Source organism: Apodemus sylvaticus, chromosome 1 (genome assembly GCF_947179515.1).
Source record: "Apodemus sylvaticus chromosome 1, mApoSyl1.1, whole genome shotgun sequence".
Taxonomy (NCBI): Eukaryota; Metazoa; Chordata; class Mammalia; order Rodentia; family Muridae; genus Apodemus; species Apodemus sylvaticus.
The window spans coordinates 114,148,544-114,162,068 of record NC_067472.1 but is presented as its reverse complement, the minus strand read 5'-3'; the positions used below and the strand labels follow the sequence as shown (position 1 = coordinate 114,162,068).

General features: G+C 39.9%; 1 protein-coding gene across 10 annotated transcripts in view; it reads left to right on the top strand.

Annotated features, from left to right (window-relative positions):
* The window catches only part of Dlg2 (discs large MAGUK scaffold protein 2), a 1,203,331-nt gene that overhangs the window by 857,738 nt on the left and 332,068 nt on the right, over nt 1–13,525 (top strand). For all 10 annotated transcript variants that reach the window (XM_052158733.1, XM_052158754.1, XM_052158740.1 and 7 more), the window contains one exon: nt 6,669–6,825. In XM_052158733.1, coding sequence (XP_052014693.1) covers nt 6,669–6,825 — 157 coding nt within the window. The remainder of the gene's footprint in view (nt 1–6,668; nt 6,826–13,525) is intronic.

Here is a 13,525-nt window from a genome sequence, read left to right as displayed (position 1 = left end):
CTTGCAGGAGCAGAAATTACTCAAAAAATCCTCACAAAAGCTGGGAACCTAGAACACATCGCACAGTCTGAACAGTTGGAAGAATTTCTTTTCCAGGTAATTCAGGTGACCTAAGCCCCTTCCAGGCAGCTCAGCTAGTTTCTACTTCTAAGCATCTAGAATGGTGTCAGGGTCTTTGCAGCATGACTTGTCTGAGACTCACTCTCGGCAGTCTTTGTTGCTTACTCATGGGAGAGATAGTCCTAGTGAATCTGCTTGGTTTCAGAGACTTCCTGACCCTGGTGCTATTTTGAGTTGCTTACCTTTTGCTTAAGGTGTTTTCTGAAGCTATTTTGAATTGCTTACCTTAAGTCTTAATCAGCTTCTCTGCATACCACCACCCAACTAGATTCTTCCTCCTCTTCCTTCCCTCTTTCTCTCCCTCTTCTCTCCCTCTCTCCCTCTATCCATTTCCCTCTCTCCATCTCCCTCTTTCTCTGTCACTCTCTCTGCAAAAGCAAAACAAAACAAAACAAAGCAAAAACAATAAAAATGAAACAAAAAAAGCTAAATTAAAACTAAAAAGACAAAAATCACCAAATCATAACAACTTCATATACATACACAAAAACATGGAATGTCCAACCCTATATCTGACAGAGGGCTAATATCCAACATTACAAAGAACTCAAGAAGTTGTACTCCAGAGAACCAAATAACCCTATTAAAAAATGGGGTACAGAGGTAAACAAAGAATTTTTACCTGAGGGATATCAAATGGCTGAGAAGCACCTAAAGAAATGTTCAACATCCTTAGTCATCAGGGAAATGCAAATCAAAACAACCCTGAGATTTCACTGCACACCAGTCAGAATGGCTAAGATTAAAAACTCAGGAGACAGCAGGTGTTGGTAAGGATGTGGAGAAAGAGGAAAACTCTTCCACTGCTGGTGGGATTGTAAGCTGGTACAACCACTCTGGAAATCAGTCTGGTGGTTGGATCCTCAGAAAATTTGGCATACTACTACCAGAGGACCCTGTTATATCACTCCTGGACATATACCCAGAAGATTCTCCAGCATGTAATAAGGACACATGTTCCACTATGTTCATAGCAGCCATATTTATAATAGTTAGAATCTGGAAATAACCCAGATGTCCCTCAACAAAGGAATGGATACAGAAAAATGTGGTATATTTACACAAAGGAATACTATTCAGCTATTAAAAACAATGAATTCATGAAATTCTGAGGCAAACGGGTGAAACTGGAAAATATCATCCTGAGTGAGGTAATCCAAACACAAAAGAACAGAAGCTTAGAATACCCAAGACACAATTCACATATCAAATGATGCCCAAGAAGAAGAAAGAACAAAGTATAGATACTCTGGTTCTTCTTAGAAGGGGGAACCAAATATCCACAGAAGGAGATACAGAGACAAACTGTGGAGCATAGCCTGAGGGAAAGACCATCCAGAGATTACCCTACCTAGTGATCCATACCATATACAGTTACAAAACCCAGACACTATTATCAATGCCCTCAAGTACTTGCTGACTGGAGTTGGTTATAGCTGTTACCTGGAGGCTCTGCTAGTGCATGACAAATACAGAGGGGGACACTCTCAGTCAGCCATTGAACTGAGCACAGAGTCCCCAATGGGGGAGCTAGAGAAAGGACCCAAGGAGCTAAAGGGGTTTGCAGTGCCATAGGAGGAGCAATGATATGAGCCACCCAGTACCCCCAGAGCTCCCAGGGACAAAATCATCAACCAGATAGTACACATGGTGTTACCCATGGCTCCAGATGCATAGGCAGCAGAGGATGGCCTTGTTAGACATCAAAGGGAGGAGAGGCCCCTGGTACTAGAAAGGCTTAGTGCTGCAGTGTAGGAAAATACCAGGACAGGGAAGTGGGAGAGGGGTGACTGGGGAACCAGGGGAGGGGAGATGGCTTATGGGAATCCAGGAAAGGGGAAATAATTTGAAATGTAATAAAAGACTATAGCTAATAAAAATAATAAATAAAAACAAAAACAACCATGGAGTTAATTTTATGTTCACCAATTACTGTTACAAACTGTGGGTCTGCTGTGGGATAACCAGGATTCTTTGGTCCAGGAAGACATAGGTCCAGCGGGAAATACAAACTGACATGACTACAGAGGTGGTTTGAAATCTGAATGTATTTTCAGGTATCTCCCAAAGTCCAGTCAAGTTAACATCTCAAATTAAGCATCATATATATCTGTAAAAGGCTAGCTAGGCTTTCTCCAGCAATACAGGGTGTTTACCCAAAGTCCAGGGCCCATGTGGCTAAACTGCTTCTTCATCTTGGTCTCGATGTCACGCTGGCCCTGGAGCTGAAGAAGGATGATTCTCGTGCCTAGCCTCCTGGTGAAATTGGCAACATTGTAGAGCTTGGGAAGCTGTCTGGCTCGTGCTGTGTTTCAGAGTCCTTTTGCCTAGTCTGCCGGTTGTATTCTTCTCTGTGACATGCCTGGGGCCATCGTAGGCCCCAAGCCCAGAGCCATCATAGGCCCCTGGGTGATCAGCTCCAAAGATTAGCTCTGGTAGTAGCCTCTAGCCTCCAGCCTTCAGCTTGATGAATTAACTAACTGGCTCCAGCTTTTTGGGCCAGCCTGGTAAATTAACCAGCTGTTAGCCCTTAGGCCCAGCCTGAATGAACTAGCTAACTCATTCCTCCTCCGAGTGTCTCTCTCTGAGTAGAAAGTAAATACTGTCTCTCTGCCTCTTTGAGTCTCCCTGAGTATTAAGTATAAGCTGTATCCTATCCTAAATCATACCTGGATAAGCTAAGAAAGGCTTCTTTTTCTCAAAGACTCTCTGCATGAGGTCTGGAACACAAAAGGTCAGTTCCTCATAAACTTCCCTTGCTATTCAGGTGGGCCTGAGATAGCCTGTCTGCAAGCAAAATCAAGAGTTAAAGGCAGAACTAGATTAGCTTGTGGGAGAAGGTAGTAGCTATGGGACTAGGTACCAACTTAAATGTAAATTCTTCCTACCTTGCCCAATACTCATCTGTATGGCAGGGACCTCATAAGATTTTTCAGATGTAAATCTCTTTAGTCTCGGCTATTGTTTGGAATCTACCTGCCCTGAAAGGCAGTGACTAGAAAACCTAAAAAAGAACTTGTGACTGGAATTTTTGGAATGCATTTTCTACCGTAATAACATAAGTGGTTGGAGCAAAGCAAAGCAGAATTCTTTGCTATAAGATGAATTCTTACATATCTATGTTTGCTTGGTTATACCATGTCTCATCTATAAGGAAATAGGAGAGTTTGGGAAACTGCCAAGTGAGATTTTTAGCTTCTAAATATACAGAGAGGTCCGTTATTCCCAGGAGACATTTTTTCTTTTACCTCTGTCTGTAAAATATCATGTTTACAGACTTCACTGGACCACCGTGGCAAATTACTCCAACCTCGAGGCCTGCCCTGAAATGTGGTAGATAAACCCAGAGAGACTCCATTGGAGAAAACTCATTTCCCCTTTCCCAGCAGCTACCCATTGCAAATAACTTCTCCTTGGTTAGGTAGGGCTGGACTTTGTACCCACTTTCCCTTCTCACTGCTGGGATTTTGCCTGGCATAAATGTGTGCACCTATTATACATGCTGTCACAGATTTTGTAATGCTGCTCTGGCCCTGCCTTAACAAAACAAGAAAGGAATGAAGCCTCTCACCCCTGTGTTGTCATGAGTCTTCCCAGAGAAGTAAACGTATCTACACTTCTACCAGGAAAATCAATTATAAGCAACTTCTCCTATTACTTCCTCCACTGAACTAGATAGAATGAAAACTGCATTTTCACCCTGGCCAGAATCAGTCAGGCAGAAAGATGAAGAGGAAAGTTGTACTACTTTTGTGTGATGCAAATGAGAAATTCCCCCCATAGGCTCACGTAATCCTTGGTAGGAAACTGAGTTCCCAGACTTTCACAGTTGCCATGTGTGGAAATGCTCTACTGGGGAGGCCTTACTGAATACCCAGTTAACATGAATGTACATATGCCAAACAGACCAACTTCCTGCTGAAAAAAGCTACAGGATCTATCACCTTACAACTTAATACCCAGAATGTCTTGTCCCACCAAACACCAGGACCCTCAAATGAGAAAAGACAGTCAACATTGCTAATACAGCATGGACTCATAGTGCAGCCATATCTGCATACTGGTTCTTCTGTGACATCAGAACCCTCACACACTAAGGTGTGGTTACTATCTCCTCCTCCAGGTACAGCATCCTTTCTTGGGTACCTACATGACCAGTGTCCTCAAATGTCTCCTCCTCAGTGTGTGCAACCTAGACCTACCACACATCACACCATATTACTCTCCTTTCTCTTTCTCTCCAAATTTTTCTCTTACTCCTTTCTAACAGTAGGGAGTAAATTCAGTACCTGTGTGGGTGGTTTATTAGCACAATATAAATCCACCAGGGCAAGAATTTTCATGTAGTTTGCAAACATTCTGAGAGCACACCCACCTAGAACAGTCCAAGATTCAGTTAGTGCTTATCCAGTGCTTATAAAATATAGTTGTAGAGTATAGTAAGTATGTACGCCAATTTGCCTCTAACTATATACCATAGCTGGGCTGTGCATTTTACACTCTTATAATGAGGTTTAACATAGATACATTATTTTAAGCATGGACTTGTGATTGCAGATAAACTTTCGATATCATTAGCATAAAGGAATATTGGATGGTTCCTTACTATCCATATATCATTGAGAGGAAAATAAGAGCTTTATTAGTGGAACTGAGATATGTAGAAGAGAAAGATAGAATATAGTTTATAGAATATAGTTATAGAGTAAGTATGCATGGCAATTTGCCTCTAACTATATACCATAGCTGGGCTGTGCATTTTACACTCTTATAATGAGGTTCAACATAGATATATCATTTTAAGCATGGACTTGTGATTGTAGATAAACTTTCCATATCATTAGCATAAAGAAATATTGGATGGTTCCTTACTGTCCATATATCATTGAGAGGATAATAAAAGAGTTTTAGTTATTGGAACTGGGATGTGTAGAAGAGAAAGATAGATGATAGAAAGGGTCCTTGGTCTAACTTGTGCTGACATTTTTAAAAATTATTGTTAAGGAAAAGCTGGTAAGATGGTTTATCTGATAAAGGTTAACTAACTCACATTAACCTGATGATGTTAGACTGATCCTTAGAACCCATAGTAAAATAAAAGAACTCACTTCCCTAAGCTAGTTCCTGACTGTCACACACACACACACACACACACACACACACATACATACAGGATAAAATAATAATAATTTTTAAAAGAAAATTAAATTAGAGGCAGAAGAAATGTCTCACTTAGTTAAAAACATGTTTGTCACATTAACAAGCATTTGACATGAGTTCAAACTTCAGGACCCACAAAAAAAAAAAAATCAGGCATTTGTAATCTCAGCACTGTGTGCAAAGACAGCTAGATCCCTGGGGCTCTCTAGCCAGTCAGCCTAACCTTCTCAGTGAGTTCAAAATCAGTAAGAAATACTACCTGAAGAGGTAAAGCAGACAGTGTCTTAGCGATGTCACCTGACGTTGATGACTCTAGCCTCTACACACATGCTTGTCACTGGAACGCACATGAACACTAATAAACACACTCAGAGAGGGGGGGGGGGCAGGGGGAGAAAAACAAATCAACCTTCCGGAATCTGAAACAGTTGTGGTTTGTTTGGTTTTGATTGGTTTGCTTGGTTGGTTTCAAGTTTTAGTTTCATTGGGAACTTCAATTCACATTTGTTTCCATTTGCTTCAGAATATCTGCACAGGGGTATGTGAGCAGTAGCGGGAACTGGAAATGTCTAATCATGCCCACCTTCTCTTTCCCCAGTTAGCAGCTCTCTCATCCTCTCCAATGCCCCACCCCTTCTTCACAGTCTCTCCTCTGTCCTTCCTCTTCATCTTCACTGTTATCAACCTTTCTCCAGCTGTCACTCTTTCACACCTGGGTTTCTTGGAGGACAGTCTAACTGGTTTTCCTGCCTCCCATCACATCTGCAGCTCAACAGTATGTGTGACCACTGGTTAATCTTCATTTAAATACTACTGATGACTCAGAGATTCCAAGGCATTCCACTACCTACAAGGTTCTATTTAATTCCTTTCCTATCAAAACCTCTCCTTTACGTCTTAGCCTTTCCATTCTGCTGAATACTTTATGATCAATACTATTACAGAGTTAAAAAAAGAAATATTTTATGTATATGAGTACATTGATGCTATCTTCAGACATACCAGAAAAGGGCATCTAATCCCATTAAAGATGGCTGTGAGCCACCATGTAGTGGCTGGGAATTGAATCAGAGCCTCTGGAAGAGCAGTCAGTGCTCTTAACTGCTGAGCCATCTCTCCAGTCCCAACTCTTTTTTTTTTTTTTTCTTTTTGAAGAGAGAATAATTGGTGTTTCAGGAATGGTGTTACATGGGCTGTTGATAGTTGTAATGAGAATTATGAGAGCTTTCAAAATCTGCAAGTTCATTTTACTACGGCAAGCCACTGTCATTGTAGTAGGTAGTGAACATGTGGTATCTCGTATTACAACAAAGTTAAAAAAAGAAAGCAGAATCTGAAAATCTGAGAGGGGTCACTCTGTGAGCTGTGTTCTTCATTTGTTTCTACAGGGAGCCCCGCAAGGTAGTCCTTCACAAAGGCTCCACTGGCCTGGGCTTCAACATTGTGGGCGGGGAAGATGGAGAAGGTATTTTTGTGTCCTTCATTCTGGCTGGGGGACCAGCAGACCTGAGTGGGGAGCTCCAGAGAGGAGACCAGATCTTATCGGTGAGTATGTGTCTTGAATGTCCTTTCTGTCTACATCTACCATCATCCATGAAGAAATCACTTTCATTCCAAAAGGAGATGTTCCACAGCCTCCAGAGCATTGCAATTTAGATAGCTCCTAGGTATATGATGCTCGTCACTTTACTTCTCCTGGATAGAGGTGGAGGTTCTAGCTTCTCCTTTTAAATTGTGATGTGTATCTGCACACAACAGAATACTGAGAAGCAAGCTCTATTTAAATGGTATAGTGCTTGCTTATTAAAATACAATCTCCCTAGGAGTGACCACACTCCTAAAACTTTGGTTTCAGAATACTTTGGTGCATATAAATATGTGAGAAAAATAAGAATGTCACAGGGTGTGGCAAGGGTGACCTGTGGCAGAGGGCAGAATATGCCTAAGTTCAAGAATTACCAGCAACAAAATAAATTTAAAAAAAGAATTAACAATAACAACTTTTTAAGCATATATTATTTGCTAATAAGTTTATTAAAGTGAACTTTAAGTTCACTTTACAAAGGTATCTGATAAACAAAAACCTGTTCCCTCTTAGTATATACAACCGAATGTGTTTAAGAAGTGAATCTCTTACCAAAATGTACCATCATAAATTTATCCACCATCTCTAATAGTATTTCCTAGTACTTTATCTGTGTGTTATCATTTAAAACATACTTGAGTCACATCAAGCCTACTAAAAATTTTTAAATGGGGCAGGAGAAATGGCTCAATCTGTAAGCTGCTTGCTCGCAATCGCTAGCACCTGAGTCCATGTCCCCAGCACTCATTTGAATTACATACACTTTGAGAACTTCTTCATCTTTCATAACAATAAAATTAATTTTCACCTCAAAAGGTATCTCCCCATATTTATACAAGAGAATCAGGCTTCCCAAGATTGGTACAAGCTAATATCTGCAATTAAATTTTATTAATTTTTATTGTATATATTATATATTACATATTACATATTACACATTACATATTACACATTATTAATTACATAATATGTATTTATGCATTATGTACTACATATTATGTATTTTGCAATACGCATTATGTATTGCGCATTACGTATTATATTATATTATATTATATTACATTATATATATTTTTTGTTTCCGACTATGCCCTGAGTCCTGGGAACTCTGGGTAGCCATGGTGGAAGGGGCTAAAACAGAAAGAAGTGATGTGCCTAGCTAAGAGTCTGGGTGGGTTGGTACCGAAGAATGGTTCTACCTCCTGCTGCTCCTCCCGCAGGCTCCCTTCACTTCCACTTATTCACTTACCCTCATTTAGAGCCATTGCAGAAATTTAGAAAGATTTACAGAAATGAATGAATTCCTATATAAAGATTATTTTTATATTTTTTTCAGCAAGAGAAAATTGTAATATTTGTACAGCATTCAAGTGAATAAAGACATTCTTAAGGCTAAAATAATAATAATAATAATAATTTTCTATTTCTAAAAAATGAGTGACGTTTCCTCACTGCCCTGTCCTTCCTGCTTCCTCCTGCTTTTCCTCTCACCTTGATTTCTTTCTTCTTCTGTGTGCGCTGGTATTTATTGACTTCTGTGTGCGCAGGTATTTATTGACTTCTGTGTGCACAGATATTTATTGACTTCTGTGTGCGCAGGTATTTATTGACTGTTGGCACTGTATAAAGTTCCCTCCCTGGTGTGGTGGATGGTCAAATCCATTGCAAGTGGTTATAATCATGTTAGAGTTTTCATAATCATGTAAATAATAGAGAATTATATGTGGATTCTAGTTCTTGTAGTGGATTATGGTTCATAACTCAATAAAGCTCATAGGTTTTGTTCTCGTTATGTACTCAGAAAAAATGTTTTCTCTTTATAGTTATGATTTGTAGATAGAATTTTCCAAGAATTTCCCACCTTAATTTTTAGCAATTATTTTAATCCTTTAAACAAATAAGCAAATATCCCCCATTTCAATTGCTGTCTCTTTCCCCATACTTTATACTCCCCACTCTCTCTCCCTCTTTCTCTCTCTCCCTCTTTCTCTCTCCCTCTTTCTCTCCCCCCCCTCTCTCACACACACATGCACAGGCACATGCACATGTACACACACATATACACACAGTTTCCCTCAATAGTTCATAGCAGTTGACCTAAATACAGACCTAAATACCCAGAAGTCGGCATGGATGGCCTGGCCACACCTTGTGTGTCACCATAGCTTTCCTATATATTCATATCTCTGCTGTCCAAGATCTTGCAGCCTACTGGATTCTGAGTCTGAGAGATGTGATGTCAGGTCTTTCACCAGGACCTGTTTCTGCCATCCAAGAGCTGAGCTATGTCTTATTTGAGTATGTCTCTTAAATGACATACAAGATATTCCAAGAAGCTCTTCCTGCTTATTGCCTATATTGGTTTTACATGACTATTTCTTCATTACCTGGTAGGATTTCTGAAGGACAACTTTTCACATCTTAAAGGAGCTTTTATTCTCAACATTTGGCACAGTGACTGCTTCATAGGTCATTATAGCCTGGGAGTCCAATTCTGATATCCTCCATCATCCCAAAGGAAATTTGTGCTCTTGGTGGGTATCCTGCTATCTCCTCACAGTCAGGACTTATGTGGTCACAGCACACTTTGAGACAGAAATACTTTCACATGTACTAAGCTGTGTCTATCCTTAAGGAGATGCCAACAGTCATGGTAAATTCTTGTTCCTCCCACTTTCCAGACTGGAAAGGAGAACCTGAAAGGATAAATGAGTTCCTCAGCTCCATCACTATTGACTGTGTAGTTGAATTCTGAACTTCTCTTGACCCGAAAGGAGTCCTCTCTGTATACAGCAGTCTTCAAGATCTGCCAACAGAATGCAGTTGTTACATTGATGCTCACTGCTCTGACTTTATGTTGTGGTTAGAAACTAAAGTAAGAATACCTGGGGTACATTTTACTCAGGGCCATATTTATAGCTGATTTAATCTTAGGACCATACCATACGCTATTATCCTCAGTATAAGGATGATAAAACAAAGGTGATATTAATTTCTCTACTTCTACCAAAGTAGTAGACCTAAGGAGTCATAGGATTGGGTTTTCTTCTATATAAGGAATTACAGAAGCTAATAATAGTGGATGGTTCAAAGAAAGATAAGTCAAAAGTATGTCTGCCTTTAAAAATAGATCTATCTGTTTAATATTAATATTAGAACTACAAATCAACCAACCAGAATTATAGTCTTGAAAATTACAATTCATGGGACATGACAGTCTCTGGAGATCTGATGGAATACTCTTTATGATGCACAATGTTTAAAAAAGTATTCGATGGCAGAAAATATCATCTGGAAATTGTTTCCCATTAGAAAGGAAAAGAGAACTTTTTTTCTTCTTTTTATCTTGCTTGAGTTATTTAACTTTTAGTTGGAAGTATCTAATTTCAGGTTAAGTACTGTGATTTTACTGGGTATCTATTGGAGAAACATAAACGTTGAGAGTCTTTGATGAAATAATGGATGGGAAGGAAGAGAAAGATTAAATTATAAATACAGGAAGGAGAAAGATAGAGAATTTTGCACCCACAGCTTAAACTGGAGAGTAAGAGGAAGACATGCATTCCCAGAAACCAGAAAGCAGAAACTTTTAACAATCAAAGTGAAATAAAAACTCTGTGCATGACACCAAGTCATGTAAGATTAATTTCCAAATTATTCAAGTTAACAGCTACCTAGAAAGTTCAGATGGAGGGAATAGGGTCTGGGGCACATTTCGCTCTCAGGCACTCTTTACAAATAAGAGAACTGTGAAGTAAACAGCACTCTTAGGATCGGGGGCAGAGTATCCACTCCAGAATAACTCCACCATGCAGACTTTTCTTAGTAATGTATTTGATAATGACTTACAATGTGGCGGCTCGAGTGTGCTAGCTTTTGTGTCCCCGGCCCCTCACCCTCTCTCCATCCTCTCCTCTTTCCTTCTCTCCTTTCATCTCTCTCTCTCTCTCTTGCTCGCTCTCTCTGGTTCTCTCTCCATCGCTATCTCTCTCTGAAGATAACATTTAAAATGCTACATGTCACATGGCAAATCTTCATTCAATTTCACTAGTACTAGTAACAATTCTAAATTAAGATTGATTTTAATATCATTGGTTTTATCTTTTGAGAACTGCTACATGTATACAATACATTTTCACCAAATCCACCCTTCCTCTTCTCCTACTTCTCCTAGGCCCATTCCAGTCACTCCCAACTTCTAGTCTTCCTTCTTTTCTTTCTTAAAAAAAAAAAAAAAAAAAAAAAAAAAAAACAAATTATATTCCTGGTGTGAGGCCATCCACTGGAACATTGACATCCTACAGAAACCCATCCTACAGAAAAATGGCTCTCCCCAGCAGCCATGACTGACTTGATCTTATGCAGGCTTTATAGGCAACCCCAGCTGCAGAGAATTCCTGAGGGTGGCAGACTACTGCTAGGTGGCAGTAACTTGTCAGTCAGTCCTCTCAACTTCTGGCTCTTTCATTCTCTGTGCCCGCTGCCTATAACATTTCCTGAGCTTTGGCATAGGAGCGCATGATGCAGATATCTGATGTTTTCAAAGTATAGGATAACCATGACTAAGGTAGAATTGATATAGCTTGGATTATGCCTTCTCGTAGATAGGGTTTAGACTAGATATGTATCCCCCACAAAGAATGTTTCACAGAATAGTTTTAGGGGGTTATTACCATAGTTACTTAGCACCGACTGTCTTCAACTGAAAAACTTGTCAAAACATCTTTGTACCAGTGTGCTCTGAGAAGGATATCCTGAATACAGATAAATTAATGGTTTTTCCAAACTTCTTTAGCCACAAAACCCTTACATAACAAATACCTTGGAAGACAGAAACATGAGAAGTGTGGGGTCGATATTTTTTATATTCTTATAGTTCCCAAAGTATTGGTTTTTGCTATTTTTTAATTTAGCATACAATGTAATTACACTCTCATTTACATATGCCAAGGCACTTGTCGCCCTCCTCCACTGCCCTCCTGTAGCTCACCTGCCCCATCTTTCTAGCACCCTCCAACCTCTCCAGTAAACCTCCCTCCCTCTGCATTCAAGTCACAGGAATGTTATTTCCTTCCCTCTGCTCCCTATTCAGACACAGGATGATGGGTGCCATCTAGTGTTTAGTGTGTGCACATCAACTGAGCCCTGCCTAGCAACTTAAAGCAGCACCTAACCAGATTCCACTCTGGAGATTTATTCCAGCTCCCCATCACAACTACAGTTATGAAGTTGTTACAATAAAAGATTTTTAAAACCCATCACCTTAGATTAAATTCTATATGTCTATTGTAGGTGATCTTTTCTCTCTAATTTCCCCCTTATGTATTTTATTTCTTCTTAGAGATTGGTTGTAGAAAGAATTCCAATCATTGAACCATCTTCTTAAAGTATTTTTGGAACATATTTTAGAGCATTCATGAGGCAAATACATTAGCCAGCACAGTGACCTTCTTGGGCATTCTTTCTGCAGAAGGAAAAACAGAAATGCTTCTGTTAGTAGTTGTTCCAGTGCTTTACTAGGAAAAAAAAAAGTGAAAGCAGGCATGATCTGAAAGCTAGGAAATCCAGGACCATAAAGCCATCATCTCCTGAGGGCCTTGGTCTTAATCAGAGTTTCTACTCCTGTACAAACATCATGACCAAGAAGCAACTTGGGAAGGAAAGGGTTTATTCAGCTTATACTTCCAAATTGCTGTTCATCACCAAAAGAGATTAGGACTGGAACTCAAGCAGATCAGAACACAGGAGCTGATGCAGAGGCCATGGAGGGATGGGGCTTACTGGCTTATTCAGCCTGCACTCTTATAGAACCCAAGACTACCAGCCCAGGGATGGCATCACCCACAACGGGCCCTCCCCGCTTGATCTCCAACTGAGAAAATGCCCCACAGCTGGATCTCATGAAGGCACTTCCCCAACTGAAGCTCCTTTCTCGGTGATAACTCCAGCCTGTGTCAAGTTGACAGACAAAACCAGCCAGTACAGCCTTCCTGCTGCATTATAACAGAAAAGAGAATATCCTCTGACAACACAAAACAAGAATACAAAATATGCAAGAATACAAAATATGCAAGCCTACAAAATGTATGCCTCTTTCTATAAAGCCACTCATGCTAACATGAGTGCCCAAACCCATCTTAATTACCTCCCAAGGGTCTTGTAACTTCCAAATAACTATTAACTATTAACTAATAACTATTAACAAATACTCTTAACATATGCATTTAAGGAATTAGTTTACAACACATGACCTCTGACATTTAAATAAGCATTTAACCCTTAGCAGTTCAGCTCTGCCCTAAGAGTCCTTTATTCCTATTGGTTGCCAAAAGCCTACAAACACGTCCAGTCACTTGCAATCTTTTAGCATCTGGAAAGGCCAATCTTTTAAAACATGTATCATAGCCTTTCTTGCCTTCTCTAAAGCCTTCCTAGAAATTTCCATTGTCCTCAGATGCTAAAATGTTGACGTGGCATGCAAGGTGGCAAAGCATCTGGCTCCAGCCTGCCAGTATAGCCCCATAGTTCTACACTCACTCACACTTCTGCCACCCTAGCTTTTCCTTCAACTCTAGCTGGTGTGCTATTAAAAATACCTCTCGTCTGGGCTCAGTCCTACAGTCCTTCCATACAATCATCATATCTCAACCGCAGGATTAT